The 26621-nt window shown below is 43.5% G+C and overlaps 1 protein-coding gene across 3 annotated transcripts in view; it reads right to left on the reverse strand.

Annotated features, from left to right (window-relative positions):
* Positions 1 to 26621, reverse strand: part of LOC141102544 (ranaspumin-like) — an 88686-nt gene that overhangs the window by 7737 nt on the left and 54328 nt on the right. For all 3 annotated transcript variants that reach the window (XM_073591469.1, XM_073591468.1, XM_073591467.1), the window contains 2 exons: positions 13689 to 13757; positions 8594 to 8629 (listed from right to left, as the gene is read on the reverse strand). In XM_073591469.1, the coding sequence (XP_073447570.1) occupies positions 8594 to 8629; positions 13689 to 13757 (105 nt within the window). The remainder of the gene's footprint in view (positions 1 to 8593; positions 8630 to 13688; positions 13758 to 26621) is intronic.

Below are 26621 nucleotides of genomic sequence, written 5' to 3' on the forward strand. Positions count from 1 at the left end.
TGTGACCGTGTGTATGCAAGACAAGTTGGAACCAATATCCTTCGAACAAAAATCCACGGTTTTGTTGTCGGAAAGTCCTATTGTGTGTATGGGGCATAAATATAAATTAACTGTATTTGCTCCATTTCAGGTTTGTGATATTTGAACTATTAAAGTGTAATTATATATCAATAATAATGCACGTGGAATAACCTCAACCTGCAAGGATGGAAAACTGTGATACCTGGTATTGACTAAATATAGGTATAGATTCTAAGATAAAACAGAAACAACTTGCAAAAATAAATGACAAAAAGTAACAGGGAATATATATATCCCCAAAATGCGATAAAGTACAAGTTAAGGTTGGGTTCGCACTAGTGCAAATTGGATGAGGATTTACCCGCATCTAAGTCGCACAGCAAGAGATTGTGACCGGCTTTCTATGGAGCTGGTTCACATATCACCGCAGCGGCTCCGTAGCAAATTGCACAGGAACGCTGTACGTCTTTTGGTCCATTTCCGGTCTGAATTCAGTTGAAAATTCGGGCTGAAACGGTGAACAAGGGTGCACCAGACTCCTGCTGTGAGCCGCTGCATGCTCAAATGTGAACCCATCCTAATAATTCATCAAAAAGCACAGGGCTCACCTTCAGTTCACTACACCTTACATATGTCAGGTTGTTAATAACACTTTTCCTTGGCTTTGTTAATGAAAATTGGAAGCTTAAAGTAAGTTTGAGTCTCTGCTTCTTACATGGAGAAGGTCTAAGCTTACAAGCTTGTAGTCTACTCAACTAGCCAGTAAAGTATATAATTGAATTCCATATTTGCCTGTTTGACTCTTGCCTACCACTAAAAAAAAACTTTTGTCAGGAATATTGCAGCAAAAAACATACCAGTAAATTAACCGCTTCAGCCCTGGATGATTTTACCCTCTTCCTGACAGAGCACTTTTTACAATTAGACACTGCCTCGCTTTAACTGACAATTGCGCGGTCATGCAACGCTCTACCCAAACAAAATTTTCCCACAAATAGAGCTTTCTTTTGGTGGTATTTGATCACCTCTGCGGTTTTTATTTTTTGCGCTATAAACAAAAAAGGGACAATTTTGAAAAAAAAAACAATATTTTTTACTTTTTGCTATAATAAATATCCCCCCAATTTAAAAAAAAAAAACACATTTCTTCATCAGTTTTGGCCAATATATATTCTTCTACATATTTTTGGCAAAAAAATCGCAATAAACGTATGTTGATTGTTTTGCGCAAAAGTTATAGCATCTAAAAACTATGGGAAAAATTTATGGCATTTTTATTATTTTAATTTTTTTGCTTGTAATGGCGGTGATAAAAAATAAAAATGCACTGATTACTGTGTAAATGTCACTGGCAGGGAAGGGGTTAACACTAGGGGTGATCAAGGGGTTAACTGTGTGTTCCCTCAGTGTGTCCTAACTGTGTGGGGATGGGAGTGACTAGGAGAGGAGACATATAGTTTGTCCTACTTAGTAGGAACAAACGATATGGCTCCTCTCCTCTGACAGCACAGGGATTTGTGTGTTTACACACACAAATCCCCATGCTCGCGCTCGTGCACGCGATCGTGTGTGGCTGGCGGAGGTCGTGCCCGCCGGTCATGCACATCGGGTCCCCGGCAATGCAGCACGCGCACGCCCTCTGGTGGCCTAAAAGCGGTACGGGGTTTCGCTCAGGAGAGCCAATCTGCCGCAGTATATCTGCGTGAGCCGGTCGGGAACCAGTTAAGCATGACCTGGGGATACTGGTGAACTATAATCTTAACCACTTGCTTACTGGGCACTTAAACCCCCTTCCCGCCCAGACCAATTTTCAGTTTTCAGCGCTGTCACTCTTTGAATGACAATTGCATGGTCATGCAACATTGTACCCAAATGAAATTTTTATCATTTTTTTCACACAAATAGAGCTTTGTTTTGGTGGCATTTGATCACCACTGGGGTTTTTATTTTTTGCTAAACAAACAAAAAAAGACGAAAGGCTCTCCACGATCGGGACCGATGCCCCTCTGACAGCCGCCGGAGGTCGGCTTTTTTTTTTAAAATTTAAGGATTTAAAAAAAGGAATTATTATTATATTCTTGCAACTACTAATATTAACCACCTAAAAACCACCATACTGTGAAAAAAACAACCCACAGTGGAGAGGTGAGGAGAGGAAATCCCCCCAAAGTAAGAATATCCCTGGTTGTCAACAGAACTATTGTGCCCATTGGAAGATTTCCTTTCTATTCCTGTTCTGGTGACAACTCTAATTTTGAGGCTTTCTCTTACTTTTACTTTCATTGATATTGGTAAACAGGACTAATAGAAAGGGTGAATCTAATGGGGTCACAGACCATAATAATAACCTGACAGGTAGTCTAATCCGTCTCCACTCTATCCAAAACTAAAAAAAAATTAAATGTTTGCTTTTAGTTACATTTTAAGACCAGTAGAGTAGTATTTCAGCCCAGGAGATTAACCTCATTGCTCTTGATGTACCAGTAAGATTGTATCCTTCTCTATGGAAATATTAGTGATCAAATGTTTTACCTATTCTGCATCAATACTGCAAGAGTTGTTAAAGTTGGGATTTGATAGGCATCAATTTTTTTTTCTTTTACACATGTATGCAAAAAACAGCCCAGGAGATTAACCTCATTGCTCTTGATGTACCAGTAAGATTTTATCCTTCTCTATGGAAATATTAGTGATCAAATGTTTTACCTACTCTGCATCAAAACTGCAAGAGTTGTTAAAGTTGGGATTTGGTGGGCATCAATTTTTTTTTCTTTTACACATGTATGCAAAAAACATGTTTTTTTTTCATGACTTTTGAGGCACAGACAATCAACCTTTGTGAGGGGTCCGGTTTACCAGATCGGGATCTTTGTGTATAAGCAACTAGCAAAGCTTTAGAAATTAGAATAGGATTTTTGACAATTTAGATTTAGAGAAATAAACAGTATAAACTGATTCATAAAGGAGAAGATTTGATTTAGACTAGACCAGACTAGTTTTTTCTTTAAAGCAGTAGTAAACCTCCTGTTTTTTCTTTTTTTTTTTAATACCTGCAAGGCAAAGTTATTATATGCTAGTATGCATATATACTAGCACATTATGTGAAACTTACCTTAAAACGAAACCCTCCAGTGACATGCTGTCAGGGCATCCACTTTCACCTGGTCTTCCTTCCCAGTTGGCGGGCTCCGGTACTTTGATTGGATGAGCCGCAATGACGTCACTCATGCGCATGCACACAGGAGCCGCTGTTTGTGGCACAGGGCTCTGAAAGAACGGCACGGGTATGCGCCGGTGACATGACTAACGGCTTCACAAGTAAATATCTCCTAAATGTTTGGGAGATATTTACTGTACCTATAAGTAAGCATTACTATAAGCAAAAATCATCCATGGGAGTTCATGTCCACTTTAACTACTTTCTGACCCACTGCAGTACATTTACTGTGGCAGGTCGGTGCGTACAGGCACAATCGTGCCCGTACATTGTGGCCTTCTTATGGGTGTTGAACCCCCTCTCAGAGTGATTACCAGTACACAGTCATAGAATAAAAGAGTTTTTTTAATTACAAAATTTGTTCAAAATTGTATAATTGGGGATGTACATCCCTCAGAGGAGGGACATTAATAGGCATCTCTTACAGCGGGAAACCCAGTGGATTTTCCAACTAAATGCGACAAAACCACTGGGTATAAATGAACATTTAAGCTTCAAAAACCTTCCTCTAAATCACGCAGTTCTGCCACTATAAGAAATAATGAGGATATATTTGTCCAAATACAGTATCTCACAAAAGTGAGTACACCCCTCACATTTTTGTAAATATTTTATTATATCTTTTCATGTGACAACACTGAAGAAATTACACTTTGCTACAATGTAAAGTTGTGAGTGTACAGGTTGTATAACAGTGTAAATTTGCTGTACCCTCAAAATAACTCAACACACAGCCATTAATATCTAAACCACTGGCAACAAAAGTGAGTACACCCCTAAGTGAAAATGTCCAAATTGGGCCCAATTAGCCATTTTTCCTCCTGTGATGTGACTCATTGTTACAAGGTCTCAGGTGTGAATGGGGTGCGGATGTGTTAAATTTGGTATTATCACTCTCACTCTCTCATACTGGTCACTGGAAGTTCAACATGGCAACTCAAGGCAAAGAACTCTCTGAGGATCTGAAAAAAAGAATTGTTGCTCTACATAAAGATAGCCTAGGCTATACACGGTGGCCAAGACCATACAGCAGTTTAAAAGGACAGGTTCCACTCAGAACAGGCCTCGCCATGGTCGACCAAAGAAGTTGAGTGCACATGCTCAGTGTCATATCCACAGTTTGTCTTTGGGAAATAGACATATGAGTGCTGCCAGCATTGCTGCAGAGGTTGAAGGGGTGGGGGGTCAGCCTGTCAGTGCTCAGACCATATGCCGCACACTGCATCAAATTGGTCTGCATGGCTGTCATCCCAGAAGGAAGCTTCTTCTAAAGGTGATGCACATAAAAGCCCGCAAACAGTTTGCTGAAGACAAGCAGACTAAGGACATGGATTACTGAAACCATGTCCTGTGGTCTGATGAGACCAAGTTAAACTTATTTGGTTCAGATGGTGTCAAGCGTGTGTGGCGGCAACCAGGTGAGGAGTCCAAAGACAAGTGTGTCTTGCCTACAGTCAAGCATGGTGGTGGAAGTGTCATGGTCTGGATCTGCAAGAGTGCTGCCGGCACTGGGGAGCTACAGTTCATTGAGGGAACCATGAATGCCAACATGTACTGTGACATACTGAAGCAGAGCATGATCCCCTCCCTTCAGAGACTGGGCTGTAGGGCAGAATTCCAACATGATAACGACACCAAACACACCTCCAAGATGACCACTGCCTTGCTAAAGAAGCTGAGGGTAAAGGTGATGGACTGGCCAAGCATGTCTCCAGACCTAAACCCTATTGAGCATCTGTGTGGCATCCTCAAATGGAAGGTGGAGGAGCGCAAGGTCTCTAACATCCACCAGCTCAGTGATGTCATCATGGAGGAGTGGAAGAGGACTTCAGTGGCAACCTGTGAAGCTCTGGTGAACTCCATGCCCAAGAGGGTTAAGGCAGTGCTGGAAAATAATGGTGGTCATACAAAATATTGACACTTTGAGCCCAATTTGGACATTTTCACTTAGGGGTGTACTAATTTTTGTTGCCAGCAGTTTAGACATTAATGGCTGTGTGTTGAGTTTTTTTGAGGGGACAGCAAATTTACACTTGTTATACTCACGACTTTACATTGTAGCAAAGTGCAATTTCTTCAGTGTTGTCACGTGATAAGATATAATAAAATATTTACAAAAATGTGAGGCGTGTACTCACTTTTGTGAGATACTGTATATGGTCAGATAACATCCTTACTAATCTACACCAAACAGTTATTTTTTGTTTGAATTTTGTATTGATTTATGTTTTGCATTTATTATTATAGAGGAATGAGTCTCTCTCTGTGCAGTAAGCCACTGAAGATATGCTAGATGCATGTTAGCGGAAAGTACATCTATTGGGGCTATCTAATGGGAAGGCCATATGACAGAGGCCCATTTTCTGAATGCGTGAGCCTTTACCAATGATAAATTAATTGGTGACATACTTATATTCATATTATTAGAGAATCTGTGGTAGTTTGAAATTAAGTAAATTATATTGCTACATTCCTTCGGAAATGAATAGATCTGTCTAGATCCAGGACACCCCTTGACATCGTAAGGGTCTACCATTTGGCCACCTAGGAATTTGTGGGTACATTGGATAAGAGAGGGTATCTCTGTTATGAATTGTTAATATACACTTTTTAATCTTAAGTTGCAGCATATGATTTATCCACAAGAAGGCAGTATTGTGAGAATCCTTCTTACATGTGCTACTTAGTCCTTCTGTCCACAGGGTGGCAGCAGTGTTCTGACTAGGTTTACTGCACACTATGTTTTTTGTTTATCTGGTTCATGGGCTTGTGGCGGAATGGGCAGTATGTTTATGCGTTCTGTTGCCCCTCTTTCCTTCCTCCCCTTCCCCCGCCGCAATGTTCGGTGGGTTGAATGGGCTTGTGTCAGTGGTAGGGTGATGGGCGGCTTTGGCCGCCCGTCCCGTCATCACTGCGCAGTAGCAAAAGAGGCATTGCGGATGGCACTTAGACTCTCCTGGGACTTTCTAATGATCATATATAGGAGTGAGGGATCTGTGGACTTTTTGAATGATGTGGCTTTGTTCCCTTCTCTGTCTGTTTATGTCATCCCTGATTTAAGTGGATTCTGTATTTTTGCCTACCAAAGATGGTCATTCTGTAAGTACCACCAGATTCAAATTTGCCTACCCCCCATACCCCTTATGCGGTTTCCTATTTTTGCTTAAACACTTTATATCCCAACACTATGTGTAAACACATGTATGTATATATACATATATATATATATATATATATATATATATATATATATACAATTTTCTGATTTGATGATTTTTCTCTGCCGTTATGTTATTAGATAATACAGCTTGCCTCAAATCAGCCCCTGAAGAAGGAATCTAACAATTTAAACATATTCCGAAACATGTTGGGATTTCTGAACTCATGTAAATTGCCCGGCCTCCTACTATGAGATCAACTTCATGATTCAGAAGCTAGCTGTAGATCGCTGTAGTATGACCATCGTTTTTTTATTTTAATTCATATTTAATATATGTAACTGTACTATTGTAATCTAATAAATTTTGTATTACTTTTTTACATATGTTTCATACTCTTGTATCTGGTTTTATCTCTTGCCCGTAAAATCCCTGGGGCACCTCCTTTGTTCTTTTTCTATATTTGGGATGTAGCTTGGGTTCCAGTCTCAAACTTATAGGTAGCCTAATATTTCTCGTTTATGTCATTCTACACCCACATACTTTAGGTGTAGCTGCATCTCCCTGCATTCCACTAGGAATATACATATTAAACAAGCTTGCTAGGTATGTCTATGGATTGTTAGTCTGAGCTGGAAGTTTGCCTGTATGCTTTCTCTGGAAGTAGGAGCTTTTCGGCTATTTATTTCTTCTCTTGCTAGTGTTATTAAGACTTATCTAAGAGGTGTTGGTGGCAATACCCCTTCCTCTTTTGTTCATGGCTCCTTGGTTGAGCTCCCTGGCTTATGTGCTTGCTTGGCATATATCATCCATGCCCATCCGGGGTCTGATTGCATAGAGAGAAATCTCACTTTAGATCCTCCCAAGTCATACTCTATTTACTAATTGTAAGTTAACAAAGATCATTAGATATGTGAATATTATGGCAGAAATAATAAATATTTAAACAAAATATTTTTTGAATGTATATTATGTAAACTTTAAAAAAATTTCTAGTGAGACATTTTCACTGTACCCTTTGGAGCCCTTAAAGAAGCCGACAAAGGCTAAATGCGTCATGATGAGTTATCCCTCCCTTGTGTGATACTTTATGTATATTCACTATGTGTATGGTGGTTTTCAAACATTAATTTTACTTTATACTGTAAACATACACTAGGAGGGATCTTTACCTTCAGGGGTGCTGTGGGTTCGAATATGATTTGTAAACAATCCCTATGGTTTTAAAAAGGATGTATATCCCCAATTATGTAATTCTAAACTAATTTGTAATAAAAATCTCTTTTAATCTATCACTGTGTACTAGTAATGACTCTGAGAGGGGGTTCAACACCTTTAAAGTACCATTCATTCTTCTTTTTTTGCAATTGGTTCTATCCGGAATGTGGTGTTAACTTTTTCAACCGAGACTGTGCTTCTTTTGCTTTTTTATGGGTCGCTCGAGCGCACGCACCCGGAAGCTTGAGTTGCCACTCACTGCAGCACAAGCTAATCAGCGGGTCCCGGCCACTGATTTATGGTTGGCACCCGCTGATCAGATGAGCGAATGACAGAAGAGAGCTGTGTGTGTGGGCTCTATACAGACAGCAACAATGTGCCATTTTTTCTCTCCCTACAAAGCGGGGAGTATAAACTGGCACATTGCTTAGTAAAACCAGTACACACATTAACACTTGTTAGACACACTGAACACTATATGATCGCCCCTTCTCTGCAAGTGTCATTTATACAGTGACAGTGTATAGTATTAGCATTGATCACTGTATTAGTGTCACTGAAGATGTCAGTGGCAGTTAGTCAGTTTCCACAAAGTTTCAGTTAGTGTAAGATTTTCCACCCCACTAAAACAGTCCCACTATAAGCTGATCACCGCCATTACTACTATAAAAAAAGACATAAAAATTCCAGTATCTATAGCATAGTTTGTAGACGCTATTGCTCTCACGCAAACCAGTCAGTATACAATTTTATTGGATATGCTTTATAGCAGAAAATAAAAAAATATATTTTTTCAACCTCTTTTTTTAATATCACAGAAAAAAAAAAATACTTGATAATTGATAATACTTATAATTTTTATATATGACTTAGCCAAACCTATAGCAGATCCTACTCACTATGCAAATTCTAAGACTAATACAGTTTGAAAGACATCATATGCAAAGCCAAACAAAAAAGAAATGCATTTTAAACTTACCACAGTACATAATGAATTATCAACCACAGAAAGTTGCTATAATAAAGAAAAGATGATTAAAACACTAAGTTGCAGTGGAATATTGTTTTAAAGTGATACTAAACACACACTATTTATCTTACAGTGCCCCTTCTATTTTTGTATGTGGATGATGTCACTAATTATTTTAACCACATGCCAACCAGCCGCCGCATTTGTACTGCGACAGAAGGGCTCGGCTGGGCGAAACAACGTTATGTAACGTCGCTTCGTCGCTTCGCCCTGTGGCCACTAGGGGGCGCGCACGCCCCCCATCTTGATCACCGCCGGGCTCCCGCGATCGCTCTGGCACATGGAAAACCCGGAACTGTGTGTGTAAACACACAGTTTTCGGTTCTCTGAGGGGAGAACTGACAGATCGTCTGTTCATACAGAGTATGAACAGACGATCTGTTATCTTCCCTGCACAGTCCCCATCCCCCTTCAGTTAGAACACAAACTAGGACACACTTAACCCCTTCACTGCCAGTGACATTTTTACAGTAATCAGTGCATTTTTAATCACACCGATCGCTGTATTGCCAATGGTCCCCCAAAAATGTGTCAAAATTGTCTGACGTGTCCGCCATAATGTCGCAGTCCCAATAAAAATCGCTGATAGCCGCCATTACTAGTAAAAAAAAATGATTAATAAAAATGCCATAAAAATATCCCCTATTTTGTAGACGCTATAACTTTTGCGCAAACCAATCAATATACGCTTGTTGCGATTTTTTTTTACCAAAAATATGTAGAAGAATACGTATCGGCCTAAACTGAGGAAAAAAAATGTTTTTTTTATATATTTTTTGAGGATATTTATTATAGCAAAAAAGTAAAAAATAATGCGTTTTTTTCAAAATTGTCGCTCCTTTTTGTTTATAGTGCAAAAAATAAAAACCGCAGATGTGATCAAATACCACCAAAAGAAAGCTCTATTTGTGAGGAAAAAAGGACGTCGATTTTGTTTGGGAGCCACGTCGCAGGACCGCGCAATTGTCAGTTAAAGCGGCGCAGTGCCGAATCGAAAAAGTTGCTCTGGTCTATGGCCAGCCAAATGGTCCGTGGCTTAAGTGGTTAATAAAAGAAACTCAAAGAACTTTTTTTCCTAATCTATATATAGCTATCACATGACTCAGCTCTTTCTCGGCCTGTCTGCAGGGAAACATGCAGCAGGAGCTTCTAGTGCTCTGCTGCTGGTCACAAGTTAAAAAAAAAAAGAGCCTTTGGAATACAGAGTAAAATTTAATAATTAATAACAATAAACTGTTTTAAACACAATCTCCTGTGCTCGGGGGCTTAGTCTTTGAGTAGGTGGTGTAGCCAACCCTTCCCATAGAGTATGGAATGTCAAAGGTCTTGCTGCCCTCCTCAAAACAATGGATATCCTTAGAAGTGAAACATATAGAAAGACCTTGTGCATTATCAAAGATAAAACTTATAAAAAAAATGTCATACAAACATATATTTGAAATCAAATCTCTTATTTTTTGGCAATAGCATGGACAGGTTTCTGACAGTCACAGGCTGTGTCATGCCCCTCCAGCCTGTGTCCAGACTGTGTCTTAGAATAAGAGGGAGGTAATCCCTCCATTAATCTACATGTAATATCCCGTCCCCATTGCTTTTGAATGTATTCTTCTCATCGGTCTTCACAGGGGAAATGGGGGGGCTTCAGTAACCAAAACTGCAATGTTTATCCTGATGACACGTCACAGGAAGCGCCCTCATGGTTAACAGAGGATAAAATAAGAAACAGACTTGAAAAACCTAAATAAGTCACCGGGACCAGATGGCTTGCACCCGAGGGTCCTTAAGGAGCTCAGTCAAGTAACTGCCAATTTCCGTTGTTCCTAATTTTTATGAACAGTCTACAGACTTGTATGGTTCCAGCTCATTGGAGAAAAGCCAATGTAGCACCAATCTTTAAAAAAGGACCACAATATATCCCTGGGAACTACAGACCAGTTAGCCTAACATCAATAGTATGCAAGCTCTTGGAAGCGATGATAAGGGACTATATACAAGATTTTAGTAATGAAAACAGTATCATTAGCAGTAATCAGCTTGGATTCATGAAAAATCGTTCTTGCCAAACAAATCTATTAACCTTCTATGAGGAGGTGAGCTGCCATCTAGATGAAGGAAGGCTGGTAGACACAGTGTATCTGGATTTTGCAAAGGCATTTGATACAGTTTTCCACAAAAGTTTACTATAAAAGCTAAGGTCTGTCGGCATGGACCAAAGGATTGAAAACTGGCTACAAGGGTGAGTTCAGAGGGTAGTGATAAATGGGGAGTACTCAGAATGGTCCAATATGGAAAGTAGAGTCCCTCAGGGTTTTCTCCTGGGACCAACCTTATTTAATTTATTCATAAATGATCTGGAGGATGGGATAACCAGCTCAATCTCAGTATTTGCAGAGGATACTAAGCTAAGCAGGGCAATAGCTTCTCCGCAGGATATGGAAACCATGCAAGAAGATCTGAACAAACTAATGGGGTGGGCAACTGCATGGCAAATGAGGTTCAATGTAGAAAAAATTTAAATAATACATTTAGGTGGCAAAAACACGAATGCAATCTACTCACTAGACTCACTAGGGGGAGAACCTCTGGGGGAATCTAGGATGGAAAAAGACCTGGGGGGCCTAGTAGATGACTATGCAATGCCAAGCTGCTGCAAGCAAAGCCAATAGAATATTGGCATGCATTAAAAAGCGGAATTAACTCCAGTGATAAAACGATAATTCTCCCACTCTACGAGACTCTGGTCCAGCCGCACCTGGAGTATGCTGTCCAGTTCTGGGCTTCATTCCCCAGGAAGGATGCTAATACAGAGAAGGGCAACAAAGCTAATAAAGGGACTGGAGGATCTTAGTTATGAGGAAAGATTACAAGCACTGAACTTATTCTTTCTGGAGAAGAGACGCTTGAGAGGGGATATGATTTCAATGTACAAATACCGTACTGGTGACCCCGCAATAGGGATTAAACTTTTCTGTGAAAGGGCATTTAAAAAGACTTGCGGCCATTCACTAAAATTAGAGGAAAAGCGATTTAGCCGGAAACCGCGTAGAGGGTTCTTTACAGTAATGCCCTGTACAGACAATTGCACATTCTGACAACAAAATCCATCGGATTTTTTCCGACGGATGTTGGCTCAAACTTGTCATGCATACACACGGTCACACAAAATTGGTCGGAAATTCCGAACGTCAAGAACGCGGTGACGTACAACACATACGACGAGCTGAGAAAAATGACGTTCTATAGCCAGTGCTGCTCTTCTGCTTGATTCTGAACATGTGTGGCACTTTGTGCGTCGGAATTGTCTACACACGATCGGAATTTACGCAAACAGATTTTGTTGTCGTAAAATTTTAAAGCCTGCTCTCAAACTTTGTGTGTCGGAAATTACGATGGAAAAAGTCTGATGGAGCCCACACACGGTCGGAATTTCCGACAACAAGCTCCGATTGCACATATTCCGTCGGAAAGTCCGACCGTGTGTACAGGGCATAAGAGTGGTAAGAATGTGGAATTCTCTTCCACATGCAGTGGTTTCAGCAGGGAGCATAGATACCGTATTTATCGGCGTATAACACGCACTTTTTTCCCCTTAAAATCAGGGGAAAATCGCGGGTGCGTGTTATACGCCGATCCCCTGCGATCCTGACCTGTCAGAATTAAAAAATCGCTGACCGCGATTTGAAAATGGCGCCGCCGGTGCCGAAATACACAGTGCCGGTCCTCGGCTCTTCTCGGCGGCTTTCGGTTTCACTCGAGCGCCGCCCGAACCTAGCCGAGTATACTCGGCTAGTTTCGGATAGCTCCGCTCACCGTCCGAGTGGAACCGAAAGTAAACGAGAGCCGCCGAGAAGAGCCGAGGACTGGCTCTGTGTATTTCGGCGCCGGCGGCGCCATTTTCAAATCGCGGTCGGCGATTTTGAAGCTCACAGGCTTCAGCAAGGCTGGACTGGGGCAAGGCTGGACTGGACACTGGGGAAGGCTGCAAATTTGTCTTCCCCAGTGTCCAGTCCAGCTGCACTGACATGGCTGCACTGACATGGCTGCACTAGCAAGGCTGCACTGACATGGCTGCACTAGCAAGGCTGCACTGACATGGCTGCACTGGCAAGGCTGCACTGACAAGGCTGCACTGACAAGGCTGCACTGACAAGGCTGCACTGACAAGGCTGCACTGGGCAAGGCTGGACTGGGGCAAGGCTGCACTGAGAAGGCTGCAATGATGGGCATTTAAATGTAAGTTTTTTTCCCTTCAACTTCCCTCCTAAAAGTTTTTTTTCCTTAAAATTCCCTCCTAAATTGAGGTGCGTGTTATACGCCGGTGCGTGTTATATGCCGATAAATACGGTAATTAAAAAAAAAAAAAAACTATTAGATAGGCACCTAAACGACCACAACATACAGGGATATACAACGTATTATTTATATAAAAACACACACACACACAGGTTGGACTTGATGGACTTGTGTCTTTTTTCAACCTTACCAACTATGTAACATTGTGTTTAGCTGGTTAGTGGGCATGGAGGAGGGGGGGGAGGAATGGCTGTCATTTACCACTCCATATATGCCCACATGTATGACTCTATAGTCACATGGGCTGCTCAGATGTGATAGGGAGGAAATGCTCATTATAGCAACTTACTGAAAAATGAGCATGTGCAGAGTTGCCACTACAGCTGCAAAATACCTGAATTAGGGACATGAACAGAAGGTGGAGATAGAGAGCAGCAGGGTCAACCAAGTTTTTTTGCAGACTACAGAAAACAAATCTCATAGTGACTGAGTAAATATGAACAGCATGCAATACACCATTTATTGATAGTTTTTTTATGATGTGGGTTTAGTGACACTTTCAGTATTGCATGTCAGTGTTCAGCTCAGCTATAAACAACAAGATATAAAGGTAAATTAGTTTTTTCTTTTACTGTAAAGTAGTTAGGTGGTATTATTTATGTGGACAATTTTATAAAAAGTGTTCTTTAATTCCCGGCTACATATTTTTGAAGGTAATGCATAGATATCATGAAACAAAAGAACATCTTACCTTAGTAAGGTTCAGTACAATCGCTATCACAAGCTTTGATGTATCACCAAGTAATCCCAATACATCTTCCTTAAAATATCAAACAAAAAATAAAATGTATTAAATTCTGTTTTGAGAGTTAATATAATGTACCACTATTTATTGTTTTCATTGCTTTTCATCTGTGTTGTATATTTTCATTTGGTTTAATGTTTGTTTTGTTTTTATTGAAACATTTTTTTACTGCATTGACTCGCTTTGTTGGTGCGATATATATATACTCTGCATTTAGCATAGATTATATATTCAGTGTTTAATCTATATTCAGTCTGTGCAGGTAGTGTATTTATATGTAATATATATATATATATATATATATATATATATATATATATATATATATATATATATATATATATATACACATACATACATACACAGTCTTATATATATATATATATATACCACAGAATGCACTGTAGATATAGGCTACACTGGATGCAGAGTATATATATATATATATATATATATATACACTCTGCATCCAGTGTAGCCTATATCTACAGTGCATTCTGTGGTTTACTGTTTCTAATACACTTCAGGCGTTGTACACAGTATCTAATACATTGTATACAGTTTCTACTACACTTCTGGTGGTGTACACAGTATACAATACAGTGCAGGCAGCGTACACAGTATCTAATACAGTGTGTACAGTTTCTACTACACTTCTGGTGGTGTACACAGTACACAAAACAATGCAGCCGTAGTACAGTTTCTACTACTTTTCTGGTGGTGTACACAGTATCTAATACAGTGTGTACAGTTTCTACTACTTTGCAGGCAGTGTACACAGTATCTAATACAGTGTGTACAGTTTCTACTACACTTTTGGTGATGTACACAGTATACAATACAGTGCAGCCATTGTACAGTTGTTAATACAGTGCAGGCAGTGTACACAGTATCTAATACAGTGTGTACAGTTTATACTACACTTCTTTTTTTTTAATTCTTTATTTTATTTCATAAATGACAAAACAACAACATGCAAAAACTTACAAAATATTGCTTTCTACTAGTAGTCTCACCATTAACCTTAAACCCCCCACCCCCACCCCCATCTGGCAGTATTCACTAAAGGCAAAGGTTTAGAATCTATTAGTTTCCCACCCCTGTCCTCTTTGTACTTATTGAATGATCTCCTCAACATATCTCCACGTTGTTTTAAACGCTTGTCTTTACATTCTTTCCCTTCTTCCATCTCTACTCCCCCTTCATCTAGCCTCTCAAGATTATATATTTCATTAACACAAAAAATCCAATCCTGAATTTTAGGGCTCTCCACCTCCTGCAATTCTTCGGTATTTGACTTTTGGCAACATTCAGCAAGATGGGGACTAAAGATGTTTTATATTCTCTAGCTGGGTCAGCTGTACCATGGAACAAACATGTCCACGGATCTTCTGGGATTTCTTTGTTTGTAATTTCCTTTATTAACTGTAAAACTTCCTTCCAAAATTCTTTAATGATGGGACACTCCCACCATAAGTGGGCCATTGTTCCTAAAACCTTGCACTCTCTCCAACACTCAGCGGATTTCTCAGTTTGAAACTTACTAATTATCTGGTGTCGCATACCATCTTGCCAGGCACTTAAAGTTAGTCTCAATCATTTTAGAATCTACCGCAGAACCGTGTGTCGAATTCAAAATTTTCTCCAAAATGTGTTTATTACATTGTGACCCCAACTCATTTTCCCATTTCTTAATGTAAGGCGGTGCATCCAGTTCGTCTCTAATCATTTGAATTTTATATAATCGTGATATATTTTTTTTTTATTTTTCTCTCATACAGAGCTGCTCCAATGGCCTAAAATCTTCTCCGTATCTGATATGCTGTGGCAGTTTATCGTGAGTCAGCTGGGTGTACCGCCAAGCATCAATCGTCATTAAATCCATGTCTAATCCTAATTCTTGATAAGTGTTAATTTTACCTTTCTTGATTATATCTTTCAATTGTGCGTTCTCTTTTTTTATCCAGTTCCCTCCCACTAATCTCATCCCCAACTCAAAAAATTCATTATCCTTTAAATAAATCAGGGGTGAATTATAGTTCCATTTATTTTGTGCATGGATCTAAACCCATATTTTTAGTGTGTTCCGTGTTATCTCGTGCGTATTTACTCCTAGTTTGCTATATTGTGGGGGGTTCCAAATTATGTGACTTAACCGTGTACTACTCATAGTTTTTTCAATATTGACCCATCTCTTATCTTCCACCTCTTTTGCCCATTCCATTACCCGTGAAAGTGCCACTGCATTATAATACTTTTTGAAATCCGGGATAGCTAAACCACCTTGTTTTTTCCCCCTACTCAGTACCTTGTATGCTATACGTGGTTTTCTATTACACCATATAAATTTCGATATTAGCCCACTCAAGGCTCTCAAGTATGACTGTGGGAGTAATATTGGAATCATTTGAAACTTATATAAAACTTTCGGAGCTAACACCATTTTAACTGTATTAATGCACCCCTTCCATGAGAGAGGGCGCGTTGAAATTTTTTTAATTTCCTTCTTAATTTCGTCTAACAAAGGAATATAGTTTATTAGATGCAGGAAGAGTACACAGTATTTTATACAGTGTGTACAGTTTCTACTATACTTCTGGCGGTGTACACAGTATACAATACAGTGCAGCCATTGTACAGTTGTTAATACAGTGCAGGCAGTGTACACAGTATCTAATACAGTGTGTACAGTTTCTACTACACTTCTGGTGGTGTACACAGTACACAATACAGTGCAGCTGTAGTACAGTTTCTACTACTTTTCTGGTGGTGTACACAGTATACAATACAGTGCAGCCTTAGTACATTTGCTAATACAGTGCAGGCGATGTACACAGTATCTATTACAATGTCTACAGTTTCTACTACACTTCAGGCGGTGTACACAGTATCTAATACAGTGTAGTGTGGTGTTGCAAGTCCGGAAGACCACCAAGGAGAGGCAGACTGTCACGTACCTGGTATGTTTTGAGCCTGAAGTGCAGAGAGAGACCTCCCTTACAGCTCTCACTCCCGTTCCTCTGGAATGGAGACAGAGGGCCCAGGAGTGAGGAGTGGTATGGGTGCTTGGCAGGATCAACAGTCACCAGAAGTTCAGGAGTGGTGGCACCCTCTGGAACCTGAAGCTGAAGAGGAGACTGGAGACTGGTCAGCAGAATGGACCAGGAACCACAGCAGGTAAGTAGGCAGGAACTGAAGTGCTGGACAGGAACCAGGAACAAGCAGTAGGTAGTAGACTGGAACGCTGGGCTGGAACCAGGAACAAGCAGCAGGTAACAGACTGGATACTGGAGCGCTGGACTGGAACCAGGGACAAGCAGCAGGTAGTAGACTGGAACACTGGGCTGGAACCAGGAACAAAGCAGCAGGTAGTAGACTGGAACACTGGGCTGGAACCAGGAACAAGCAGCAGGTAACAGACTGGATACTGGAGCGCTGGACTGGAACCAGGAACAAAGCAGCAGGCAGTAGACTGGAACGCTGGGCTGGAACCAGGAACAAGCAGCAGGTAACAGACTGGATACTGGAGCGCTGGACTGGAACCAGGAACAAAGCAGCTGGTAACAGGCTGGATACTGGCATCAGGCAGAAGGATGGTCAAACAAGCCGGTGGTTGGTATCCGGCGGACAGCAGAAGTACCAGGGAATACACAGAAGGATGGTCAGGCAAGCCAAGAGGGTCTGGTGCAGGCGAATAGCTGGATGGTCTAACAGGAAGCCGGTGTTCTGCCATATAGTGTCCTCCTATCGGATAGTGTCCACTCCGTACTGCGCAGGCGCAGCGCTTGCGCAGTATGGAGCAGAAGGAGATGCCGAAAATGTCCGAAGTTGATCAGCTGACCATCAGCTGTACACGGCGCTTCGGCAGTTCTTAGCGATGGCAGTGTAAGAGGGCCCCTCGCGGGCTCGCTTCGCTCGCCATGCTTCGGGCACGGCCTCGCTGCGCTCGGCAACTATATATTCTCACTCTATGTCCACTTGGATAGTAGGGAATGATCCTGGACATAGGGTGAGAATAACAGCGCAGGCGCCGTGTACAGCTGATGATCAGCTGTTAAACTTCGGAGACTTTCGGCGTCTCGTTTGTCCTCCGTACTGCGCCTGCGCAGTACAGGGAGGACACTATATGATAGGGGACTCTATTTGACAAGACACCGGGTCAGATAACAGAGTACACAGATCAGATCAGGTTTAGGCACACAGAACGCTGTAGGGCAGACAGTGGGGATTGAGTGTGACAAGCCGGTTTAAATAGCCCGCTTGACACCAGCGGGAGTGCGCGCGCACGTGCCCGTGCGTGACAGCACCCGTGAACGTGCGTGCATGCGCTGTAGAACCTGTGGCTGTGTTCCCGTGCATCTGGATCGCCGATTACTGGCAGGATCTTCATGACACAGACACTCACAGGCCACTAAAAGAGGGCAAGCAGCCTCTGTGTCTACAGTCAACAGTGCTGGTTGTGGACATGGTGCATTCTCTGCAGGTGGCCGTGGGGCATGCTTGTCCTTTTTTCTGCTGCTGGCCGTGTTATTGAGCCAGAACATGCAGAAGAGTTGGTGGAGTGGATAACAAAGCTGCCCTCATCCTCTGTCACCCCTCAGAGTAGTTTGCCTTCCAACGCAGCTGGCAAAGCGGCCTATTCCACCGGCTCCTTTTCCACAGTCACTCCTTCCATAGCCCCACCATCATGCAGGGAGTAGTCCCCAGAATTTTTTGACCACAGTGTCAGGTACATGTTGCTGGAGGATACGCAGAGATTTGAAGGCTCCTGTCACGGTACTACTTACAGTGAATCCCACAGGCAAGCAGGTGACACGGGATCCTGCAGGGCGTGGAGTCTAAGGTGCAGCTGGTATTCTGCCAGGGACCCCCTAACCAGGGTTTGGGCTTAGCTGTGTGCTGACCCCAGGTCACGACCCCTGGGTCCACCCTGCTCGCTAGGGAAGTACCAGAAGACTCTGTCAGACAAGGATGGATTGATGAAGCAAAGGAGAGTGAGCCAAGGTCAGGGTGGGCTGCAGACAACAAAATCAGAACAAGCTGAGTTGGTTCACGAGAGGTCAGGTTAAAGCAGGTTACAAGCAGGGAGCTCAGAAACAAGTGTTGCTCAAGCAACCAGAAAGTGGTCTGAGAGGAATTTAAATAGAGACGCACATGAGGGGCTGGACAGGAAGTAGCAGGAAGGAATTATATATTAAGCAATAGGTGAGGTTGGCGACACCCATAGCTGCAGAGTGCAGCAGAGCTAGTGGAACAACAGGTGCCAGCCGACCTACAGCAGTAAAGGTAAGACACAGATCAGCTCCGCAGCTAATCTGTGACAATACCCCCCCCTCTTACGAGGCCCCCCTACATGTCTGGGGGCTGGCTTGGAGGGAAATTTCCTATGGAATCTGGTCACCAAGCGTGGGGCTGAGACATCAGTGGCAGGACTCCAAAACATCTCCTCCAGACCATAGCCCAACCAATCAGATAGAGCAGCTTCCCTCGGGAGTATTTGGAGTCCAATATTTCTTTAATCTCATAGTGATCCGTGGTATCAACCAGAGGAGCGGGGTGAGAAGAAGGGTGGAAGCAATTGAGGACCAGTGGCCTGAGCAAGGAGAAATCTAAGGCATTGGGTATCCTGAGATGAGAGGGCAGATGGAGCTTGAAATTGATTTGACGGAGAATAGGAAATGGACCAATGAAGCGAGGGGCAAATTTAATTGAGGGCACCCGGAGTCGGATGTGCTTGGTAGAGATCCAAACTCTATCGCCAGGCAGGAACTTAGGAGCTGGACGGCGATGATGATCTGCTGCCGTTTTATGCCTTGAAGCAGCTAGATGAAGATTCTCAGAGACTTTTTTCCAGATTGACTTGAAGGACCTTTGGGCCTCAGCTGCTGCTGGTACAAGAGGAAAAATGGGAACAGGAAAGGGAACAGATGGATGCTGCCTGTAAACAATGAAGAAGGGAGATTTTCCAGAACTGGCATTGGAGTGATGGTTTAAGGCAAACTCTACCCAGGGCAAAAGGTCCACCCAGTCATCTTGGTGGGCTGAGATAAAGGCACAGAGAAAACGTTCTACATTTTGATTGACACGTTCCATTGCCCATTGGACTGGGGATGAAAGGCAGATGAAAAATCTAATTTAATCCCAAAGGAGCTGGCCAAGGCTCTCCAAAACCAAGCAGTAAATGGAACTCCTCTGTCAGAGACGATATGTGAAGGCATCCCATGAAGATGAAAGATCTCCTTAATGAAAGTCGTGGCAAGACTGGGAAAGGAATTAAGTGACACATTTTGGAGAACCGATCCACCACTACCCAGATGACTGTAGAACCTGTTGAGAGGGGTAGATCTGAGATAAAATCCATGGAAATACAACGCCAAGGTATATCGGGAACTAGTAAGGGCAGAAGCAACCCAGCTGGGGCAGACGTGGAAGACTTGGATAGTACACAAACTGTACAAGCTTGTACGTACTCTTTGACATCCTTACGAGGAAAGGGCCACCAGTAGGGATGAGCTTCGAGTTCGAGTCGAACTCATGTTCGACTCGAACATCGGCTGTTCGCCAGTTCGCCGAACAGCGAACAATTTGGGGTGTTCACGGCAAATTCGAAATCCGCGGAACACCCTTTAAAAGTATATGGGAGAAATCAAAAGTGCTAATTTTAAAGGCTTATATGCATGGTATTGTCATAAAAAGTGTTTGGGGACCCAGGTCCTGCCCCAGGGGACATGTATCAATGCAAAAAAAAGTTTTAAAGACGGCCGTTTTTTTCAGGAGCAGTGATTTTAACCCTTTCATGACTAAGCTTATTTTTGAAATTTGGTGTTTACATGTTAAAATCCATATTTTTTGCTAGAAAATTACTTAGAACCCCCAAACATTATATATATTTTTTTAGCAGAGAATCTAGAGAATTAAATGGAGATTGTTGCAATATTTTATATCACACGGTATTTGTGCAGCGGTGTTTTAAACCCAAATTTTTGGGAAAAGGGACACTTTTACCCCAATTTTTTTGTATAATGTGAAAGATTATGTTATGCCGAGTAAATAGATGCCAAACATGTCACACTTTATAATTGCACGCACTCGTGGAATGGCGAAAAACTACGGTACCTAAGAATTTCCATAGGCGACGCTTTAAATTTTTTTTTTACAGTTGCCAGGTTAGAGTTACAGAGGAGGTCTAGTGCTAGAATTATTGCTCTCGCTCTGACGATCGCGGCGATACCTCACATGTGTGATTTGAACACCGTTTACATATGTGGGCGTGACTTCCGTATGCGTTTTCTTTGCTGCGCGAGCTCGCGGGGAGGGGGGCGCTTTAAAAAAATTTTTTTTTCTTATTTATTTTATTTAATTATATATTTATAAATTGTGTTAAAAAAAAAAAAAATTTGATGACTTATTGCTGTCACAAGGAATGTAAACATCCCTTGTGACAGTAATATGTGGTGACAGGTACTCTTTATGGAGGGATCGGGGGTCTAAAAGACCCCCGATCCCTCCTTTGCACTTCAAAGTATTCAGATCGCCGAAAACGGCGATTCTGAACACTGTATATTTTTTTTAAATCGGCGCCATTGGCAGCCGAGTAAATGGGAAGTGACGTCATGACGTCGCTTCCGCGTTTACAATGAGAAGGCTGGAACGAAGCCACCCACAGCTTCATTCTAGGCCGCCCCCAGCCGCCGGAGACAGCCGATTGGCCACCGGGCCTCCCGTTCGAACGGGAGGCCCGATAAGAGCGGCGTGAGGCAGCGGGAGGGGGGATGTCCCCTCCCGCTCCTCTGGTATAACAACCAAGTGGCTTTTAGCCACATCGGTTGTTATATTCAATAGCCAATCGCCGGCTCTAAACAACGGTACCAGGATGATGCCTGCAGCTGCGGGCATCATCCCAGTATAACCCCCGAAAGCCGAGTACGCACATCTGCGTACGCTCGGCGGGAAGGGGTTAATAATGATTAAAGTGAAACAATAAAAGTGTAATATTCCTTTAAATTTCGTACCTGGGGGGTGTCTATAGTATGCCTGTAAAGGGGCGCATGTTTCCCGTATTTAAAACAGTCTGACAGCAAAATGACATTTCAAAGGAAAAAAGTCATTTAAAACTACTTGTGGCTATTAATGAATTGCCGGTCCGACAATACACATAAAAGTTCATTGATAAAAACGGCATGGGAATTCCCCACAGGGGAACCCCGAACCAAAATTAAAAAAAAAAAAATGACGCGGGGTCCCCCTCAAAATCTATACCAGACCCTTCAGGTCTGGTATGGATTTTAAGGGGAACCCCGCGCCAAAACTAAAAAAAAAAATGGCTTGGGGTCCCCCCAAAAATCCATACCAGACCCTTATCCGAGCACGCAACCTGGCAGGCTGCAGGAAAAGAGGGGGGACGAGAGAGCACCCCCCCTCCTGAACCGTTCCAGGCCACATGCCCTCAACATTGGGAGGGTGCTTTGGGGTAGCCCCCCAAAGCACCTTGTCCCCATGTTGATGGGGACAAGGGCCTAATCCCCACAACTCTTGCCCGGTGGTTGTGGGGGTCTGCGGGTGGGGGGGGCTTATCGGAATCTGGAAGCCCCCTTTAACAAGGGGACCCCCAGATCCCGGCCCTCCCCCCTGTGTGAAATGTTAAGGGGGTACAAAAGTACCTCTACCATTTCACAAAAAAAGTGTCAAAAATGTTAAAAATGACAAGAGACAGTTTTTGACAATTCCTTTATTTAAATGCTTATGGTAAGTCTGGTGAGAAAATAAGAATATCATCCAGATATACAATAATGCAGACATACAGAAGGTCGCGGAAGATCTCATGACCCAAATTTTGGAAGACAGCTGGGGCATTGCATAAGCCAAAGGGCATCACGAGATATTCATAATGTCCATCCCTGGTGTTAGAGTGGGTCTTCCACTCGTCTCCTTCCCGGATTCTTATTAAATTGTAGGCTCCTCTAAGATCCAATTTGGTAAAAACATGAGAACCTCGCAGTATGTCAAAGAGTTCCGAAATTTAAGGAAGAGGGTATCGGTTCTTCACGGTGTTGGCGTTAAGACCCCTGTAGTCGATGTATGGACGGAAAGAACCATCTTTTTTCCCTACAAAGAAAAATCCGGCTCTGGCAGGTGAGTTGGATATTATGATTAAACCCTTTTGCAGCTTTTTCTGAATGTATTCAGACATGGTTTGTGTCTCTCGGATAGATAGAGTGTAAACTCGGCCACGGGGAGGAGAGGTCCCTGGTAACAGATCAATGGAGCAGTCATAGTCTCTGTGAGAAGGAGGGCGATCAGCGGACTTTTTGCAGAAAACATTTTGGAAGGACTGATATTGGGAAGGCAAATGGGAGTTGTGGAGGTCTCAGCCAGAGGAATGGAAGGAGGTGGTAGTACCTTGGAAATACATTGTTGCTGACCCCAAGCCAATACTTGTCATGAGTTCCAGTCAAAATGCGGAGAGTGTTTCTGCAACCATGGAAAGCCCAGGATGATGAGACTGGAGGACTTAGGCAGAATTAGGAAAGAGATTTCCTCCTCATGCAAAACCCCAATGCGTAACACAATAGGAGGGATTTTAAACCATATGGGGCTCATTGGCAAGAAGGAGCCATCTACTGCGGTCATGGAGAGGGGTATAGCCAAGGCAACAAAGGCAATGCCTAACTCGGAAGCCAAAGATTCTTCAATGAAATTCTCGGCAGCTCCAGAGTCCACGTATGCAGAGAGCATTTAGAGCCCAGTGGATAGCCAGGGGAAGGGTGAAACGAGGGAAACGGACAAAATTAAAGGATCGGTCTAGATCACCTCTCTCTGAGTGACCTAGACCCTGGAGTCCCGGGCGGACTGGACAGGAGTTCAAAAGATGACTTTTATTGCCACAATAAAGGCACAAGCCCAATCCCATGCGCCGAGCACGTTCCTCTGGAATGAGGCGAGTTCACCCAAGCTGTATAGGTTCTTCCAACGTGTGAGAGGTTGAAGACGGAGAGGATTCCACAGGTCTTTGGACTACCTGTGCTGGACGGCCAGCAGGGGAATGACTGGATCTGGATTTCTCCAGGGCCCGCTCCTAAAAGCGAATGTCTATTTGAATGCTCAATGCGATTAAATCATCTAATGTGGTAGGAATGGTGCGTCCAGCAAGTTCATCCTTTACACGCTCAGATAGGCCTTGCCAGAAGGTAGCAGTAAGGGCCTCATTATTCTGTTTGAGTTCAGTGTATGGAATTGAACTGCGTATTGGCCGACTGTCATTCCTTGCTGACGAAGACGAAGGAGGGCCCTAGCAGCAGAAGACACTCTGGCAGGCTCATGAAAAGTTTTCCGGAATGCATCCAAAAAGGACTGGAGGTCGGAGGTGATAGAATCGTGTGATTCCCAGAGTGGGGAGGCCCAAGCTAGAGTATCACCGGCAAGGAGAGAGATGATATATGCAACTTTGGTGCGATTAGTTGGAAAATGATGGCTGGAAAATTCAAAGTAGATAGAACACTGATTAATGAAGCTCCGACAAGCCTTAGGGTCGCCAGAAAAACAAGGTGGCTGCAGATGCATGCAGGGATAGCCAGGTGTAGCAGGTAACAAGGGAGCAGCTGAAGCAGAAGCAGGAATGGGAGCAGCTGAAGTTGTAGCGAATTGCAGACGATCCAGACGGGAGGCAAGATCCTGTAGAACCAACATTATTTGCTCTTGATTTGTTTCCTGGGAGTTAAGTCTCTGAACTAGGTGTTGCTTTTGATCCTCGGTCAGTGGCCAACTCTCAGAGGAGCTCATGGCTTGAGCAAACTGTCACGGTACTACTTACAGTGAGCCCGCAGGTGACACGGGATCCCCCAGGGCGTGGAGTCTAAGGGCCAGCCGGTATTCTGCCAGGGACCCCCTCACGAGGGTTTGGGCTTAGCTGCGTGCTGACCCCAGGTCACGACCCTCGGGTTCACCCTGCTCGCTGGGGAAGTACCAGAAGACTCTATCAGACAAGGATGGATGGATGAAGCAAAGGAGAGCCGGATAGCGAGCCAAGGTCAGGGCAGGCTGCAGACAACGTAATCATAACAAGCTGAGTCGGTACACAAGAGATCAGTTCACGAGAGGTCAGGTTAAAGCAGGTTACAAGCAGGGAGCTCAGAAACAAGCTTTTCTCAAGCAACCAGAAAGTGGTCTGTAGGGATTTAAATAGAGAAGCACATGAGGGGATGGACAGCAAGTAGTAGGAAGGAATTATATATTAAGCAACAGGTGAGGCCGGCGACACCCATAGCTGCAGAGTGCAGCAGAGCTGAACACAAGCTAGTGGAACAACAGGTGCCAGCCGACCTACAGCAGTAAAGGTAAGACACAGATCAGCTCCGCAGCTGATCTGTGACAGCTCTGATGTTGGTTCCCAGGTTGAGGAAGGGAGTAACGTGAGCCTATAGAGAGGGGGTGCCCAAGAAAGATAAGAAACTTTCAGTCATGTTCCCCCAGCTGCAGCATACTGCCAAGTTTGCTCCAGTGACGAGGAGGGAGGGGATGATGAGGTCACTGACTGTACTTGGGTGCCTGATAGAAGAGAGGAGGAAGAGGCACAACTCCAACGAGGCAGGATGTCCTCTAGGGGGCAGTTTAAGGGCAGCTACCCTATTGCATCACACTGCAGAGCTCCGCAGGTGCAGGGCGCTGCTGACTCCCCACTGACTTGGTGTGGGCTTTTTTCGACACATGTGCAGCAGATCACAGCATTGCTATTTGCAAACTACAGTATGTCTGAAGCGGATCAAGCGTGGCCAGAACAGCAGCCGCTTGAGCACCACATGCTTGACTTATGATGACCTGCCATGCAGTCCGTTGGCAACAGCACTTGAAAGACACACATCAAACAAAGAGGCGGACTTCTCCTTTCTCCTCATCTGGGATCTCCAACCTACTATACCTCCAGTCCTCTCAAAAATCTGCACCGAGAGGAATGAAGGTATAGCAATAGGTGTCCCAAGTACTTGCAGCCAATCTGCTAGCAGTACACCTCCATATGATTTTCGCAGGCAAATTTCCCTACCCCAGTCGCTGAACCGTAAAAAGAAATTTGGTCCCAGCCATCCACATGCTCAGCCTCTAAATGCTAGCTTGGCTAAATTGCTAGCACTGCAACTGCTGCCTTTTCAGCTGGAAGATTCTGCCCCCTTTCGTGAATTTGTGGAATGTGCTGTACCTCAGTGGCAGGTTCCAAAACGCCACTTCTTTTCATGGAAGGCCATTCTGGCTCTCTACCGGCATGTGGAAGGCAATGTTTTGGCCTCGTTGGACAGGGCGGTCAGCAGTAAGGTTCATATTACCGCTGACTCATGGTCCAGCAGGCATGGGCAGGGACGTTACCTTTCCTTCAAGGTTCACTGGGTAACTCTGCTGGCAGCTGGGAAGGATGCAGGACAGGGTTCAGTATTGTTGGAGCTTGTTCCGCCACCAAAATGCTAGTGATGATTCTGCCACAGCTCTCTCCTTCACCCCCTCCTCTTCTTCTTCCTCTGTGGCCTCTTCTGAAAATTTGTCCTCTGAACCAGCGGTGCTCTGTAAGCGTTCAAGGGGCTACACAAGCAGTCAGGCTAAAAGATACCATGCGGTGCTTGAGTTGGTCTGCCTAGGGGACAGGTGCCATACTGGGGTAGAGATTCTGTCAGCTCTGCAGGGGCAGCGGTTCTTGAGCAGGTACCCAGGCTTACAGGATCTCCTGAGGCAGGCCAGAAAAGTCTGTGGTCGTTTCCGCTGGTCATTCAATGCCAGTGCTCAGCTGGCTGACATTCAAAGGGAATGCAACCTGCCCACCTTCGCCTCATTTGTGACATGCCCACCAGGTGGAACTTAATGTTGGCAATGCTGCAGCGGCTGCACACACAGCAGAGG

This window comes from Aquarana catesbeiana, linkage group LG07 (genome assembly GCF_042186555.1).
Source record: "Aquarana catesbeiana isolate 2022-GZ linkage group LG07, ASM4218655v1, whole genome shotgun sequence".
In the NCBI taxonomy this organism is placed as follows: domain Eukaryota; kingdom Metazoa; phylum Chordata; class Amphibia; order Anura; family Ranidae; genus Aquarana; species Aquarana catesbeiana.